The sequence below is a fragment of the Podarcis pityusensis genome (assembly GCF_964106645.2).
Source record: "Podarcis pityusensis genome assembly, chromosome: 17".
Taxonomy (NCBI): domain Eukaryota; kingdom Metazoa; phylum Chordata; class Lepidosauria; order Squamata; family Lacertidae; genus Podarcis; species Podarcis pityusensis.
Window position 1 is genome coordinate 2482592 of NC_138042.1, and position 16456 is coordinate 2499047.

The 16456-nt window shown below is 46.2% G+C and overlaps 1 protein-coding gene across 1 annotated transcript in view; it reads right to left on the bottom strand.

Annotated features, from left to right (window-relative positions):
- The window catches only part of PPP1R3F (protein phosphatase 1 regulatory subunit 3F), a 54697-nt gene extending 44284 nt beyond the window's left edge, over positions 1-10413 (bottom strand). The window contains exon 1 of the mRNA XM_080987310.1: positions 9308-10413. Within this exon, the coding sequence (XP_080843436.1) occupies positions 9308-10398 (1091 nt within the window). The 5' untranslated portion in view covers positions 10399-10413. The remainder of the gene's footprint in view (positions 1-9307) is intronic.
- Positions 10414-16456: the final 6043 nt, after the last annotated feature.

Here is a 16456-nt window from a genome sequence, read left to right on the forward strand (position 1 = left end):
TCAGAAGGTTGGTGGTTCAAATCCCCGCGATGGGGTGAACTCCTGTTGCTCGGTCCCAGCTCCTGCCAACCTAGCAGTTTGAAAGGACATCAAAGTGCAAGTAGGTAAATAGGTACCGCTCCAGCTGGAAGGTAAACAGCGTTTCCATGCACTGCTCTGGTTTCACCAGAAGTGGCTTAGACATGCTGGCCACATGACCCGGAAAAACTGTCTGTGGACAAACGTCAGCTCCCTCGGCCAGTAAAGCAAGATGAGCGCCGCAACCCCAGAGTCGTTCGCAACTGGACTTAACTGCCAGGGGTCCTTTATCTTTACCTTTACCTTCAATTAATTTACAGAGTAGAAATAAATTAGATTTTATATGCCCAGACTAAGAACTCCATCAAAGTGTATCCATAATGGCCCATGATGGAAAAATGCAAAGGAGAACGAAAGTTCTACAGGTTGCCTGCCCCTTCCAATACTACCCCTCCACCCTTACTTGGATGTAGCTGTAGAAAAAAACAGGGCAAGTGGGCAGCCTTTTGCCTAAAGACAGAGGCACTGTAGGTGGAAAGAGGAAGGTGACAACCTCATTCTCTTAGCATGGTAGCCTAGTTTGACCCAACCTTGGGCAGGTAAACAAATTCTTCTTGTTACTCAAGGAAGAGAAGCAAGCAATGTTTTCACTGCATTCTGTAGAACCGACAAGATAGCTGGGCTTCTCTTTCTCACTTGGTATGTGGTAGCTGCAGCCTGCTCTGTGCATAGAACAGATTGTGCCACTTCAGCCTCATTTACCACATTGTACACAACTGTCTAAAACTGTGCATGCATTTTTGGACAAAGTCTCCCTATCTTGGACAGCCTCTGCAATCCATGAACTCTCCTACCTGTCAAATGCCAATTTCATTAGCTCTTCTGAGGAAAAGGGGGGATGATGTGATTCTTTCTGTTTTCACCATCTAACAATTAATTGAGGTTGCACCCCATAATGAGAATGACTAAAATAATTTAAATTTTTTAGGGGTACTCATGGAAACACCTTGCATCTCAACTGAACCACAGACAGATAACACATTGCGAATATATTTTGAAATGATATTTAAAGAAGATTTTGTCAATTTCCCTTATCCACTCCAGACACAGTCTTCTGAGTCAAGGCTCCTTTGCCATCCCAGACATCCTGCAATAAAACCTGAGGATCCTAATCCATGCCCAGAAAACATTTAAGAGGGTTCTTAATTTGAGCTAGATCCCACTACAATTCTACCCCAGAATGTGCTTTCAACACTAGAACTCAGGTTCAGAGCAGGTAAAGAAGTAATAAAGGTAGCTGGAGTACATCTGAACATGTGCACAGTGTCTGAAATTCCCCAGGCACCAGGTGCGTCTTGCTACTGGCACTGGTCAAATTGTGACTATGTGGAGATCTCTGAATGAAAGGTTGGTGACTAACATCTCCATCGGATTGGCCTCTCCAGCTTTCTTAAGCAGGTAAGCAGAAGACCTTAGTTATTGCATTTATATACTGCATCACCTTTTTTTCTCCAAGGAGTACATGGTTCACCGCACTCTTAAATTAATCCTTATGACAACAACAACAACAACAATAAACAGCATTACAACAAAAATGGCACCTAGACATTCCATTGTGGCAACTGTAACCTAGGTTTAAGGCAGAGGTTTTCAACCTTTTTGAGTCCACGGCTCCCTTAAGCAACTACATTCTTCCTGTGACACTCCTGAGGGGCTCAGGAACCCAGTTATGTCACCCCTTGCCTGCAGAGCTAGCAGGCTCTCACCCTTTTTTGAACAGCTTCCCCTTTGGAGTGTTCCCTCAGCCTCCTCTCCTTGAGAGTCCTCTGGGCAGCTGCTGCTTCCATCCCTGGTCTCTGAGCCAACCCTCCCCACACCCCAAACAGAGGTGCCTTCCAGAGGCAACAAAGCCAGGGCTGCTGCAATAAACAGCTGTGCAAGCCTCTGGGAGGCAGAGACATGAGAGGATATCAGAGGAGGGAGGGGAAGAGGGACAGAGGTCAATGTTGCCCGCAGAACCCCTGACCATCATTAAGGCACCCCAGGGTGCCATGGCACCCTGGTTGAAAACCACTGGTTTCAGGTGTCATTTGGTGATTAGCTTATATAGCTGAGTTTCTAACACCGCATGTGCAGCATATATTTCAGTCACAACTCTAAATGTCTAGGAAGGGGGATGGGTAGACAGGGTTTAGTGATCAGAAAAAATATGGCTTCCAGGCATGCTTGAGCCTCAGTAACAATCTCTTAGAAACTAACTGCCACACTCAGGTTAATGTGGGTCTTTGAAACCTTGAATGCTTTACTGGAGAAACTACCAGTCTCTTGTCATTTAAATCTTTCTGAAGCATTAAGACCAACTTAGTTAGCAGTAGTTTCACGCATCACCAAGGGAAAGCAAGATTTAAGGGGATACTGAACTACTTCTGCCTTCCTCAACAGGTGCAGCTATCTAGAGTGCATCATCAAACACAACTTCCATATGTCCTATAGCCATGTCTGAACTATGGGTATAGCACAGAAAGGCAGGAAAAGCTCAGAATTCAGCAACTTCCAAACCTCTGCTTTATTTTTTAAAATCAAGTTTCTAACCCTTACGGCTGCAAATAGAAACCTGAAGCTGTGCTGCCAATGTCTGATGAAAGCTCAAAAGGCATAGGGAGAAATAATATTTACCGTATTTTTCGCCCTATAGGGTGCACCGGCCCATAGGGCGCACCTAGTTTTTTTGGGGGGGGGGAATAAAGAAAAAAAAATTATTTCCCCCCCAGGCGCAGGGCTGGGGTAGGGGAAGCCCGAGCTTCCCCCGATCCCAGCCCCCAGAACAGGCTGCTATCCGCAAGCCTTGGGAGCCCGGCGGGAACTCCCGCCAGGCTCCCCAGGCTTGCGGATATCTGCCCGAAGCCCGGGGCGCGCTGCTCAGCTCGCCCCAGGCTTCGGGATGCAGGCTGCTATCCGCAAGCCTAGGAAGCACACCGACCCCTCTCGCTCTCCAGGCTTCAGCGAAAGCCTGCATTCGCCCCATAGGACACACACACATTTCCCCTTCATTTTTGGAGGGGAAAAAGTGTGTCCTATAGGGCGAAAAATACGGTACTTGTCAGGGAAAAGGACAGTATCCTGCCAAATTCTTCTTCCTTCCATGTAGCGGAAGCAGAATACTTTTTGCCAAATAAGCAAATATATGGGAATTCTGTAGAATTTATACGTGTCTCAGTATTCAGCTTTGTTTGCTGTAGAACTGGGGTTACCCTGCTGCAGAGTTTTGCTCTTTACTTGTTAGTGCAAAGCCCATACAATCATAACGACAAATTCCCAAGCTCTGGGTTTGGGTGCTATGTAACTTAATTGAACATACAGTAATTCCAAGAAAAGGCCCAGAACACCCAACAAAGCAAGTGGGGACTGATAAACTGATCCTTATCTTATCAACAAAATGGGAGGATGTGGAAGAGATTCAGATGCTTACAGAGCTTGGCAGAATTCATGGATGTGCGTGCACTTCTCTCTCTGCCTGCCCTTCTGCGCTGCTATTGTTATGTCCCTGCCCTTTGCTTGAAATTTTAAGACATAATCCAACAGAAGCTTTTTCAATCCAAGCCCCCTTGAAATGAATGGGAGCTGATCAAAAGCAGTCCCTGCTCATTTCAATGAGGCATGCACAGGAGCATTTATCATTGGTTTGTCCCCTTCAAAGATAACTGGTACAGCAGTACCTCGGTTCTCGAACATAATCTGTTCTGGAAGACCATTCGAGTTCCAAAACATTCAAAAACCAAGGTGCAAAAGGCTGTCTGCAAATTCAATTGAGAAAATTGAAAAACACACAGCGGAAGCCGTTCGACTTCTGAGGCGCGTTCAAAAACAGAAGCCTCAAAACACAAGTATATTTTTCCATCCTGAGACAAACTTAAAAATGGTTCTGCAAGTTTTCATTATACTTTAGTTTGCAATGGGGGAAAATTATTAACAAGTGTCCATGACCTCACCAATAAACCTCTCCTCTCCGTCTACAGAGCAAATCTGAAACGTTGTTAGATTATTTGGGAGGTGGGGAGAGGAATAGAATCATAGAATTGTAGAGTTAGAAGGGACCCCAAGGGTCATCTAGTCCAATCCTCTGCAATGCAGGAATCTTAGCTAAAGCATCCATGGCTGATGCCCCTCCAACCACTGCTTAAAAACCTCCAAGAAAGGAGAGTCCATGTGAAAGATGAACATAAAAACATGAAAAGTAGATAGCTGTCTGAAGAAAGGAGGGGAAGGGAGAATAATCCAGCATTCAACTTAATGGTATATGTGCACTTAAGGTAAGTTACACCCCACTAGTGAAGAGGTTGCTGTGATCATTGTTAAAATGTTGTCTGTCTTCACCCAGATTCAGTCTACAACATGAGACACAGAACAGAGCATGGTTCTGTGATCGTTTCCACCCTAGTTAAGAAATATCACCTGAGAAAGCAAGTTACAAATATAATACAATCCTGCAGGTGAAGGGTGGTGGGGATTTCCACTGATACCATCTGCTCACTTTATATACTATCATCAGTAGAGTCAAGAGACCACAAAGATTACATGCTTCCATCTGAGGCTGCAAATAAAACAAGTTTCAAGCATTTTGTCTTTACTTCTTCCCTCTGCACATGCATATTTTAATATTCATTTTAAATATTTTGATAAAAATATTTATAATTTTGTTTTTTACTTTATTAGAAGAAAAATACTTTTGTAATAATAAAAAGAAAACATTATGAACCCTTGCCCTTCATCCATCCTACTCCCAATAATCTCAACACTCTTTCCCTCCAAGCCAACTACATAAATACCAATGGGATATGCAAAACATCAATCAAGTTGCCAATGCTTTAAAATGTTTAATAATAGAAGTTAGTCTTTCACATAGTGCTTTTAAAGTAGTCAAAGTGCTTGCTACAAATTCTTGCAACAACAAAACTCTCCCTTCCTGTCCCATATGCTTGGACCTGCATCCCAGAACACCTGTATGAGGCCTTTTATGTCTCCTAAATTCATTCTCAAACTCTATCTTTTCCATGAAGCATTTGGCACAATTCCTTAGTTCTGTAACTAAGTCAAAGCATGTACAACTGAAACAATGGCATGTTATTTGTTTACCCCATGCTTCCACTTCCCTCCCCTTGTTGTTTCCCCTATACTGAATTTCAGATTGAAAACTCCTCAGTGCAGGGACCCTTATGCTTTGTGAAATGTCACATATAATGCTAGCACTGAATAAAATGCAAAAATTAATCCATTTCTTCTTCTTCTTCTTCTTCTTCTTCTTCTTCTTCTTCTTCTTCTTCCTCCCATGCTTTATGTGGTCACCAAAATCCTGTATTTCTAGATACCACTGTCCTTGGACAAATAATCACTTCTTCTATCCTAAGGCTCAAGATGGATACCACATGTTCATCCTTCTCCATACTTTTAGAAATAAGTATTATTTAATTACAGCGGTACCTCGGGTTAAGAACTTAATTCGTTCCGGAGGTCCATTCTTAACCTGAAACTGTTCTTAACCTGAAGCACCACTTTAGCTAATGGGGCCTCCAGCTGCCACCGCCGCATGATTTCTGTTCTCATCCTGAAGCAAAGTTCTTAACCCGAGGTACTATTTCTGGGTTAGCGGAGTCTGTAACCTGAAGCCTATGTAACCTGAAGTGTATGTGACCCGAGATACCATGGTATTACCATCACTTTTTAGAAGACATAGCTCAAGGGAACACAAACATTTTGAACCTATCCCAAGGCAAGAAAAACAACTGCTTGTGCTTTCCCAGATATAACTAGGACAAAAAAAAATAGGCAAGTCCCTTGTCATTATCCGGGGAACATACAACAGATCAAAATGGTTAGACCTCACACATCACAATAACCCTGAAGATTTCCAAGAAGCCTCTGCATTTCTGTACTGTTCCCAAAGTGCTAATAGGACAATGCGAGGGAGCAAGGAGATGGTTGAAGCCTCTTTGGCCCGAGCCAGCAGGAAAGGGGTTCCACCTCTCTCTAGTTGCAGAATTTCTTCCTCGGTCTCCCCTTCTTCTCCATGGGCATAGCCAGGGGGGAAGCTGCCCCCCCATCAATAAAAATCAATAAAAATACTTAACCAACTGAGGTTCTGTCCCGCCCTAACAAAAGCCTGCAAAAAAATCTGGCTACTCCCATGTTCTTCTCCCCAGCCAGTCACACCCAGTCCCTGCTACCTTGACTTGCTTGTGAGACTTGCTATCATGAGCAGATAGTTACTCACAGAGAAACCTTGCTTCAAGTCAAGGGAATTGTTTTTGGCCCCTGTAGTGGGAGCGTTTTTCTCCCTCTCCAGGCCCACAACTGAGGGAACAGGCTGGCTGTCACTTCAGTTCTAGAGTTGTTGCTTCCCCCACCCCTTGTGGTTTCCCTATCTGCTTAACCAGCCATCTTCTTCCTCCTCCTGTTATAGCAGAGCCAAATGAAAAAAATAGGATAGGAATTCTACACTTTCACACTCCTGTGATTTCAGCGGGTATAGCTTGTCATTCAAGGAACATCTGCTGAAATCTCCTCTTCTGTACAACTATTAAAGGTACAAGAGCACTATCTTCTTCCAGCTTGCTACTCTATCCTGCGTCTGAAGGCTTTGGCAAAGTGGAAGTGCCTTCTGAAACACCACAGACCAAATCAATGTTACATAGTAGTAGGAAGGTTTTATTTTTTTATTTTTTGAGAATCAGAGTGTGTGAGGGGTTGCTTCCAGATTGGAGCCCTTTGGTCCAATTAAAATTTTGATTATTAGCTTAAAAACGGAATTAAGACAAAGGCTACACATCACATTTAATGCAGTGTTTTAATATCCTGCAATGGCCTTTCCCATGGACAGTATTCTTGCACCACATTTGCTCACAAATCTGTCCCAGTCAGCAAAGGTTCTGTCTAATGTTAATAAAGTATCCCATTTGCAAGTCCTGCTTTATTGCTTTCTGTTGATCAACGGGAAGTAATGAAATACAGGAAACATGTAATTAAATGGACAGTAGCCCTGAAATGCCTCAGTAGTTTTTGCCTGTCTACCACAAACAAAAACCTGAAGTTCTCTGGGTTCTTCATGAAAACTAAGTCAACAAAGGAAGGAAATGGAGGGGGAACACAGAACTGTTTATCATTCTGTTTGTATACTTAGCAGTGGTGGTGATCACAATGTCTGTCACAGTCTACTTTGTTACAGTACTTAACAAAGTGGGGTAGTGCTGGCTCTGGGTTCTTCAGGTACAGTGGTGCCTCGCAAGACGAAATTAATTCGTTCTGCGAGTTTTTTCGTCTTGCGGATTTTTCGTCTTGCGAAGCACGGTTTCCCAAAGTCTTCAAAATCACCAAAGTCTTCAAAAACCTCAAAAAAGGCTACCATACCGCGTGCTCCTCGAAGTCACCCTGGGTATTAACGGTTTTAAGAAAAAGGAAACAAACTTGCAAGACATTTTCATTTTTTTCGTTTTTCGTCTTGCGAAGCAAGCCCATAGGGAAATTTGTCTTGTGAAGCAACTCAAAAAACGAAACACTCTTTCGTCTTGCGAGTTTTTCGTCTTGCGAGGCATTCGTCTTGCGAGGTACCACTGTAAGTTGGTTTTCACACAAGCCACTAAAGGCTAAACTTGAAGTTACAGGCATCTCCCCACTTACACACATTCTACTCATGCGCAACTGTGTATACACACGGTGCCAGGAAATAAATAAAATATATAAATAAATAAATAGAATCACACCAGAAAATGGTAGGAGAGAGCTGGAAAGTCCTTGTGGCTTGCAAGGAAACTCTTCCCAGAGCCCAAAGAGGATGTCAGAGAGGGCAGAGGAAGCCCCAAAGAGACCGAAGCAGCAGCAGGGCTTTGTTTACGCTGCTCAGCCTCCTCACCTAACAGCTGACGTGAGGGGTAGCGCAACAGCAACAGCCACTTTCTCATGCATCCTCCAGCCCCTAAATATTTTGGTCTGGATTGGAGAGATTGGGAGAGAGAGCTGGAGAGGAGGAAATCGGCATTTAGAGGCTGCTTCCCACTTTACATGATTTCACTTATTGGGGGGGGGGGACCAGGAATGTAACCCCCACGTAAGTGGGGCGACACCTGTGCATGCACACACCATCATTTCCTACAGGAAAATCCAAGCAATGCCCTTCTGGTATAGTGGTAAAAATATAACTCAAAAGTCACTATCCCTTAATGATACCACAAAATCTGTTATGTGAAGCAATTGGCTTCAGCCTACCAAATGGCTGATCACCTTAGGTAGCAGATTTTGGGTTATCAGCAAACAATGACATGTGTACAGGGAAGAACAGTTGGGTGGTGATGGTTCATATGAGCCTCCATCTTCAGTCTGAAGTGGTATAAGTCACACATAGATTTAACATCAAAGCAAGAACAAGGCCTAAAAAACATGGACCAACCAAGATTGACAAATTAATGTGTACAGATTAAACATCTGTACAGATGACTTTAAACATCTGTATGTTATCTACAAGTGACAAACACCAGTGTGTGCAGTGATCATGCCTGCCACATCTAAGTGCTGAACTGCCTTGAAAAGACTTTGCTTTTCTGTAATCAGTATGCAAAACCAACAGTAACTAGTATACATGTTTGCCTTAAAATGGTTCTCTTCCACATTCTACACATTAACATTAAAATATGAACTCAATGGTGTTTTTAGGGCCATGTGTGAAAATACCCTAAGGCATTATTTGGGAGGGGCCAAAACCAAGCTGACACCTTCTCTGACAACTATTTGCACCTCCCCTAGGGATGCCCTTATTTCACTAAAGAATCATTGGTACAAGTGAGAGACAAAGAGGAAAAAGGGACCCATTAAAAGCAGTTCAGAGATAGGAGGAGAGCCTTTGAGACAAGCCTACTTAGTGCTTAAATTAATACACCATATATTTTATGTTTCCTTTTAGCAAAAACAAAAACAAAAAACTGTAGCTAGTCCCTCTCTTCAAAAGGAAATTTGTGACCTAAAAGAGCATCTCCAATTCGCAAATATTAGAGGTTACTGCACATAGGGTCCAAGCAAACTGGGAAACAATACTGCTGGGCAAGACCTTCTATCCTGAAAGGGGCTGAGCGATTTCTCGCAGGGCTAAGGAAGCAAGAAACTTTGGTTCCAAGCCCCTCTTTTGAGCAGAGTAGTATCTGGTGGATTCATGAGGGATGTGAGAGCAGAAAGCCCCAGGCCATGGATTGGGTACAGGTGTCAACAGCTTTTGGAAATGGGCACATAGAACACTGAGGGGCATTACCTGATTTTGATTGGCCTCATACAGCTCTTGAGTCTTCGTGATTCGCCCTCTTTGCCAGACCTCTTTGGCACACCCTGGGAAGGTGCAGCCCCCTTCAGTACCACACTGTAGTTCCTGCCATCATTGTTGGCCCAGTAGACGCCCTCCTCGGTCTGGTACCGCACCACAAAGTCAAGCCGGGGCCCTCCTTCCTCTTCCTCTTCCTCATCCTCATCGCCAAATTCCAGGCGGAAAGCAAAGCGGTCCGTCAGGCCCCCGTCTGGTGAACCCCCTGGAATATAGAGGGCAGGGTAGTCCCGGTGACTCTGCCAGCGGTCTCGGCTGGCCCGCACGTGCACAGCCTTGTGGTAAGAAACATTGAGCACCCGCACGGTGCCACGCAACACCCGGGGCTCCCCTGGCTCTGGGGGCAGCAACTCTTCCAGCTCCACCTTGGCCTGGCGCAGGCGCCCAAGCTTCTCCTCCTCACCTTGCCCCGCCGGCTGCAACACAAAAGATGGCAGAAAGTAGGGGGTGGGAGGGGAGGGTGGCTGAGAAGAGGCCAAGGGGGGCACCACCTCAGGGGGGGATTCCGGAGATGGCGGGGGCCAGGGCTGGTAGCGCCGCCAGCGGGCCAAGGGCAGGCCCAGGGCATCAGCGAACAGCACGTGCCGGCCTGCAGCATGCTGGGAGGGCTCCTCCGTGGCAGCGGCGGCGGCGGCGGGGGGGACAGGCTGCGGGGGCTGCTGCCCTTGGCCGTGCGGGGAGAGCGGGCCAGCCGGGCCCGGGGGCTGCGGGCAGAGCGGCCCTGGCAAGCGAGGGGGCTGGCGCTGCTCGGGCTGCTGCTGCCCCGGCTGCCGCGGCTGCTCCTCGTCCTCGTCGCCCGAGGAGGAGCTGCTTCCCCCGCCGGCGGCGGCGGCGGCGGGGGCGGCGGGGTGCTGGGGCCTGGGCACCGGGGAGGAGCGGGGCAGCAGGGTCCGGGACGGGGGGTCTTCCTCCTCCTCCTCCTCCTCGTCGTCCTCCTCCGCCGCCGCCGCCGCCTCCCGAGCCAGGGGCGAGGCGGGCAGCGGGGGCGGCGGCGCGGGGGAGGAGGCGGCCCCCGCGCGGGCCATGGCGAGCGGCGGAGGGAGGCCGGCCGGCGGCGCAGACAGACGCGGCTGCTCTCGCCCAGGCGGCGGCGGCGGCGGCGGCGGGACGGGGGCGGGGCGGGCGGGCGGGCAGAGCGGCGCCGGCGCCAATGGAGCGGCGAGGCAGGCCTTGCTCTCCTTCCCTCCCTCAGAAGCGACGAGGCGGAGGCCGCGGAGGCTCCTCTCGCCGAGCGATATCGGGGCGCCTGAAGAGAGGAGGCCGGCGGCGCGGCGACCGGAGGGCAGGCGGCGGGCCTCTTCTTCGCGCCGCGGCTCCGCTTCCTCCTGGGCGGCCGCTGCCCAGCCTGGCGCCCGCCGGCCCCGAGGAAGGGAAGCCCCGGCGCGCGCGGCGTCCGCCCGCGGGTCGCCCTTGCCCGCCGGCCGTGAGCGGGTCCTGGGCGCCGCTGTCCCTGCGCTCCGCCGCGCGCGCCGTGCGCCTTGACGCGGCTGGCGAGCAAATGGCCGCGGAAAGAAGCGGGGACGGAGAGCAAGGGGCCGGCGGGGCAGGGCGCGGGTTTCCCGGGCCTCCTTCAGCCCCGGCACGTAAGCCGCGGAGATGGAGATGGTGCCTGGCAGCTGGCCCGACCCGAAAGTGTCCTCCAACATTAAGCTCCGAAACCGAGGCTCAGCTGCATCCAGGGGGGCACCCCGTAAGCGAACGTGACCCCCTCTCCTCTCCAGGGGCGCCCCAACCCTCCGAAGCAGAATTGGAGGGGGAGGAAATACAACCCAGTGCCCACGAATTATCACATTTTTAAACTCGAGATGCCCTCCATACATGCATATATTTCTATTGTCGCACTATGCAGCGCAGCCAAAATACTGAATTTTCAGAATTTCGAAAATCTGTACATGGTAGCAAAGGTGTCAGATCCAGTTCTCCAGTAAGGCTGACCTGAAGTCTTCCATCCCAACTGTTCATGTGGCAGGTACATTCTAGGATTCGGCACACATTTCTAAAATGACAGCAACCTTGCTGATAGGAATTAAGTACTATGCAACAAATGTATTTTCAAGATGAACAGTTGAAAATGCATTTGTAGTTATTTATAATAATAATAACAACAACAACAGCAATTTATTTATACCCCTCCCATCTGGCTGGGTTTCCCCAGCCACTCCGGGCAGCTCCCAACAGAATATTAAAAAATGATAAAACACCAAACATTAAAAAACTTTCCTAAACAGGGCTGCCTTCACATGTCTTCTAAAAGTCAGATAGTTGCTCATTTCCTTGACATCTGATGGGAGGGTGTTCCAAGGGTGGGAGCCGCTACCAAGAAGGCCCTCTGCCCGGTTCCCTGTAAACTCACTTCTCGCAGGGAGGGAACTGCCAGAAGGCCCTCGGAGCTGGACCTCAGTGTGCGGGCTGAACAATGGGGGTGGAGATGCTCCTTCGGGTATACTGGGCCGAGGCTATTTAGGGCCGTTTATTTGGATTAAGATGGAGAAAAGTAACTTAATTTCAATTCAGTTTTATAATCTTTGTTATTGAAGAGGAAGTAAAAACCCAGTAGCCAAAATATTTAATTTATAGGGATTAGCATATGAAATCTTTGGAAATCTTTCTCCTAGCAATAACTAATTAGAGACCAATTCAAAAGTTTGTGTGTAGAAGTATCTTGCAGCCCATATTTTCAACACTATCCTGGGATGGATCTATCTTCTGGGACTAGTACGTCCTAAAAGTATGTAATACTTACAAAAATAAGTGGAGGTGGGGAGAGCAAAATCCTTGGAATAACAGGTGGAACATTTTAGGGTTGTGGCTTCCGGCTTCATCTTCAGTGGTGAAGCAAGACCCCAAAATACTAGGACATACACATACCTAGAGATATTTGGGAGCTACTGGATGTTGATAGCTTTACTTAGGAGTGTATTTAAAATAGTTACAAGCACAGACAGAATATAAATTAAAGAATTGGGGAAGTAGAGGGCATGGAAAGAGGACTAGTAACAATTGATTCACCCATCCAAATCACCAAAACAATAACCTGTGATCCTGAATGGAGCAGTTTGGAGCCTGGGGGTGGTTAATGTCTTGTGGACTATACAAATTAAATAGGAGTACAAATGGCTGCAAACACATAGTAAACCAGTGTGGATGGGGCAACAACAGAAAGAAATAAAGTTTGTGGGGAATAAATAAATTTAACCAGGGATGAATGTGAACAAATGACATCACATGCTCCCACGTAGGCTTAGTTTTATTGGAGGAGAGTTGATTCTAAATACAAGTATCACGAAAACAAGAATTGAAATAAGAGAGGTGTATGCACTCAAGAAGGGAGTTCTAGGTATAAAATATGTAGCAGCAAGGGAGAATGGATAAGGATCTTTTAAGAGAGCAGGAAACATTGCTAAGCTGCAGAAGCAAAGGTCAGAGTATCCTGGGAAATGGCAGAAATATAAGGCATAGCTTATAATCTACTTGTACAATACTTCTTGTATCAACAAGAGGAGCAGAATGTGGAGGGCATCTGGGTAGTGGGAAAATTTAGTGGCAGATGCTGATACAAGTTCTAGATGCAGAAACAAGGAAAGGTGCAATACTGAGATTCTAAATGTATTAGACATATCAGCTATGCCACTGTCTTTAAACCTGATAGTAATCTCAGCAGTAGATCTCACTGATTATTCCTCTAAGCAAATTGAGAATCAATCTGGTATTTTCTTATTTGTGAGAGTTATTTATTCATTTATTAAGTTTATTCATTGCTTTTTACACGAAAATGACTCAAACAACTTACAAAGTAGGGTACAGGAAAATTATAAACAGCTCAGAGGGATTTTCTTTTTTACAATCAAATGGGATATAAAGTTGGTCCCTTACTTTTCCCGCCCTGATCTGGCCACAGTGATCCATGCGACGGTCACCTCCAGACTTGACTACTGTAATTCGCTCTATGCAGGGCTGCCCTTGAAACTGTCACATAAACTCCAGCGGGTGCAGAATGCTGCAGTGAGGCTCCTCACGGGGTCTCTGCCATGGGAGCATATTCACCCAGTGCTTTTCCAGTTGCACTGGCTCCCGGTGGAGTATAGGGTCAGGTTCAAGGTGCCGGTCTTGACCTTTAAAGCCCTTTGTGGCTTATGGCCCTCATATTTATGGGGCCGCCTCTCCTGGTATGCCCCACAGAGGTCCATGAATAACCATAGTTTAGAGGTCCCAGGCCCTAAGGAAGTCGGACTATCCTCCACCAGGGCCAGGGCCTTTTCAGTGATGGCTCCGACCTGGTGGAATGCTATGCCCCGTGAGACTAGGGCCCTACAGGATTTAACCTCCTTTCACTGGGCCTGTAAGACAGAGCTATTTTGCCTGGCCTTTAATCTGAATTCAGCCTGATCTTTTATTTCCCTTCTCTTCCCTCCCCCTCTTATGAAGATTACCTGCTCTGGGACCCCACAGCTAATTCTCCCCTGGCCTCCTTGCTGGCTCAAGTAGGACTAATTCAGCCAGCTAGCCCTGGTGACTATCTAATATTTATTGGATGGATTTCCCCCAAATTGATTTTTGAACTTTGAATTTTATTGTTATTCATGCTTTTATATTGTATTTTATGCTGCTTCTATGTTGTATTACAATTCCGTGTTTTAAATTTGTTGTTAGCCGCCCTGAGCCCATTTTTTTTGAACCAGGAAGGGCGGGGTATAAATAAATAAAAAATATATTATATTTATTATAGAACAATATGTGGATGAGACATTATTAAATCTGCCACTAATGCACTATTATAGCACCAATGACAGGAACTTCAAGACAACCTGTTTCTTGAGCATTCATCCTGTTTTATTTGCATGGAGATTGCTCTGGATCCAGCCAGTCATAATCAGACAACACTGGTTATTCAAAGAGCATTCATGCATTCTATAAATTATGTAAATAATTAAAAAGGGCATTTAAACTCCCACCCGGAAACCTATGTCCCCACTGTGGAAGGATGTGTGGATCCAGAATTGGCCTCCACAGTCACTTACGGACTCACTATTAAAACCATGTTTGTGGAAGACAATCTTACTTGGCTACGAGTGATCGTCAAAGAAGAAGAAGAGAAGATAAAACCAAACAGAACATTTTTGGCAAAACCTAGGCACTCTCTTCTTTATGAGACACAGCCGTGTTCTTGTGTGTTCTTCCTCCACCCTTCAAACACCAGACCATGCTAGTGTGTTATTGCAGTGGAAAACAGTTTAAAAGAACAAGCCCAGAATAGCCAAGCAGAATTGTTTTATCAAAATATATTTAACAGAAAAGCAGGTTGCTGCAGACATCTAGTATGTTTAGTGATCATAAGCAAAAAATACACAAGCTAGCTAGCTGTTGGTTGCTACACCCAGCACAGGAAGCCTGATTAGGTGTGTTATAAATAGCATCATATATACAAAATCAGAAAGTGAAGCTTATTAATCAAAAGCCCAAGATGAGAACATTCCCTAAACACTGTACAGTGGAACCTTGGTTTTCAAATGTCTTGGCTGCTGAACGTTTTGGAAGCCAAATACCGAAAACCCAGAAGTGAATGCTTCCATTTTCAAACACACTTTGGGAGTCAAACAGCTTCCGCGGCACATTTTTCCATTCTCACCATTCACTTTGCCGACAACACTTTGATTTTCAGTTTTTGTACATTTTGGAAATCGAACAGACTTCCTGATCAGATTACGTTCGAAAACCGAGGTTCCACTCTACAGTGGTACCTCGGGTTACATACGCTTCAGGTTACATACGCTTCAGGTTACAGACGCCGCTAACCCAGAAATAGTACCTTGGGTTAAGAACTTTGCTTCAGGATGAGAACAGAAATTGCGTGGTGGCGGCACGGCAGCAGCAGGGGGCCCCATCAGCTAAAGTGGTGCTTCAGGTTAATAACAGTTTCAGGTTAAGAACGGACCTCCAGAACGAATTACGGTAAGTACTTAACCCGAGGTACCACTGTATATCCTTCCTCCCAGATTGATAGAACCAGTACTCACCATGAAGCTGCTGCAGTAAGTGCCACACTTAGTGGGGGAGGGAAAGGTGCTGGCACTACACTCCCTTGAGTGCCATGAGAAAAAAAGCCCTGGATGGAACACATTCAAAATCACTCTGTGTGGATCACACCCTGATGCAATGCGTGTTTACTTGGGAATAGGTTCCACTGACTTCAGTGAAATTTGCTCCCAGAAAACTGTGCATAGGATTGCTGCTGGGGTTGCCAACGTCTTAACACCTTTTAGACATTCTGTTGTACTCACAATCAGGGTGATTATAGAGTCCTTCAATTCTTCCCCATCCCTACCCTTTCAGTGCATGCTTATGGATGAAGCAGGGATTCTGTTCTATGTCAATTATGTGGAATCCATAGGTTGAAATTATTTTAGATAATAGATAACACAGTTTACATTACAGTTAACAGTTATGTCTTCATGGAATCATGGTAGGGACCTCAAGGATCATCTAGTCCAACCCCCTGCAATGCAGGAATCTCAACTAAAGTGTCGATGACAGGTGACCATCCACCAGCTCTTGTTGGAGTCTCTTCCAATGTCAAACAGCTCTTACTGTCATAAAGTTCTTCCTGATGTTTAGTCGGAATCTCCTTTCTTGTAACTTGAATCCATTAATTCAAATCCTACCCTTCAGAGCAGGAGAAAACAAGCTTGCTCCATCCTCCATGTGAGAGTCCCTTCAATAATGAAAGATGGCAATCATGTCTTCTCTCGGTTTCCTCTTTTCCAGGCAAAACATACCCAGCTCCCTCATTCTCAAGCCAGATCTTACATTTGTGCAGTTGGTTCTTCCTGTCTAAGTGCAGAACCTTACATTTGTCCTTACTGAAATTAGTTTTGGCCTAGTTCTCCAATCTGTTAAGATCATCTTGAATCCCAAGTCTTCAGCGGCATTAGCTACCTCTCTGTCAGGAGCTGAAGTTAAGGGCAGCAATAAAACACCTGGTGTCAGTGAAGTTAAAACACTTTCTTAAAAGAACCCAAAACAGTGCAGGCCTAGTGATCACAGCAACTCTTCCCAGTAGGTCTTGCCCCAATGAGGCAGTTGTGA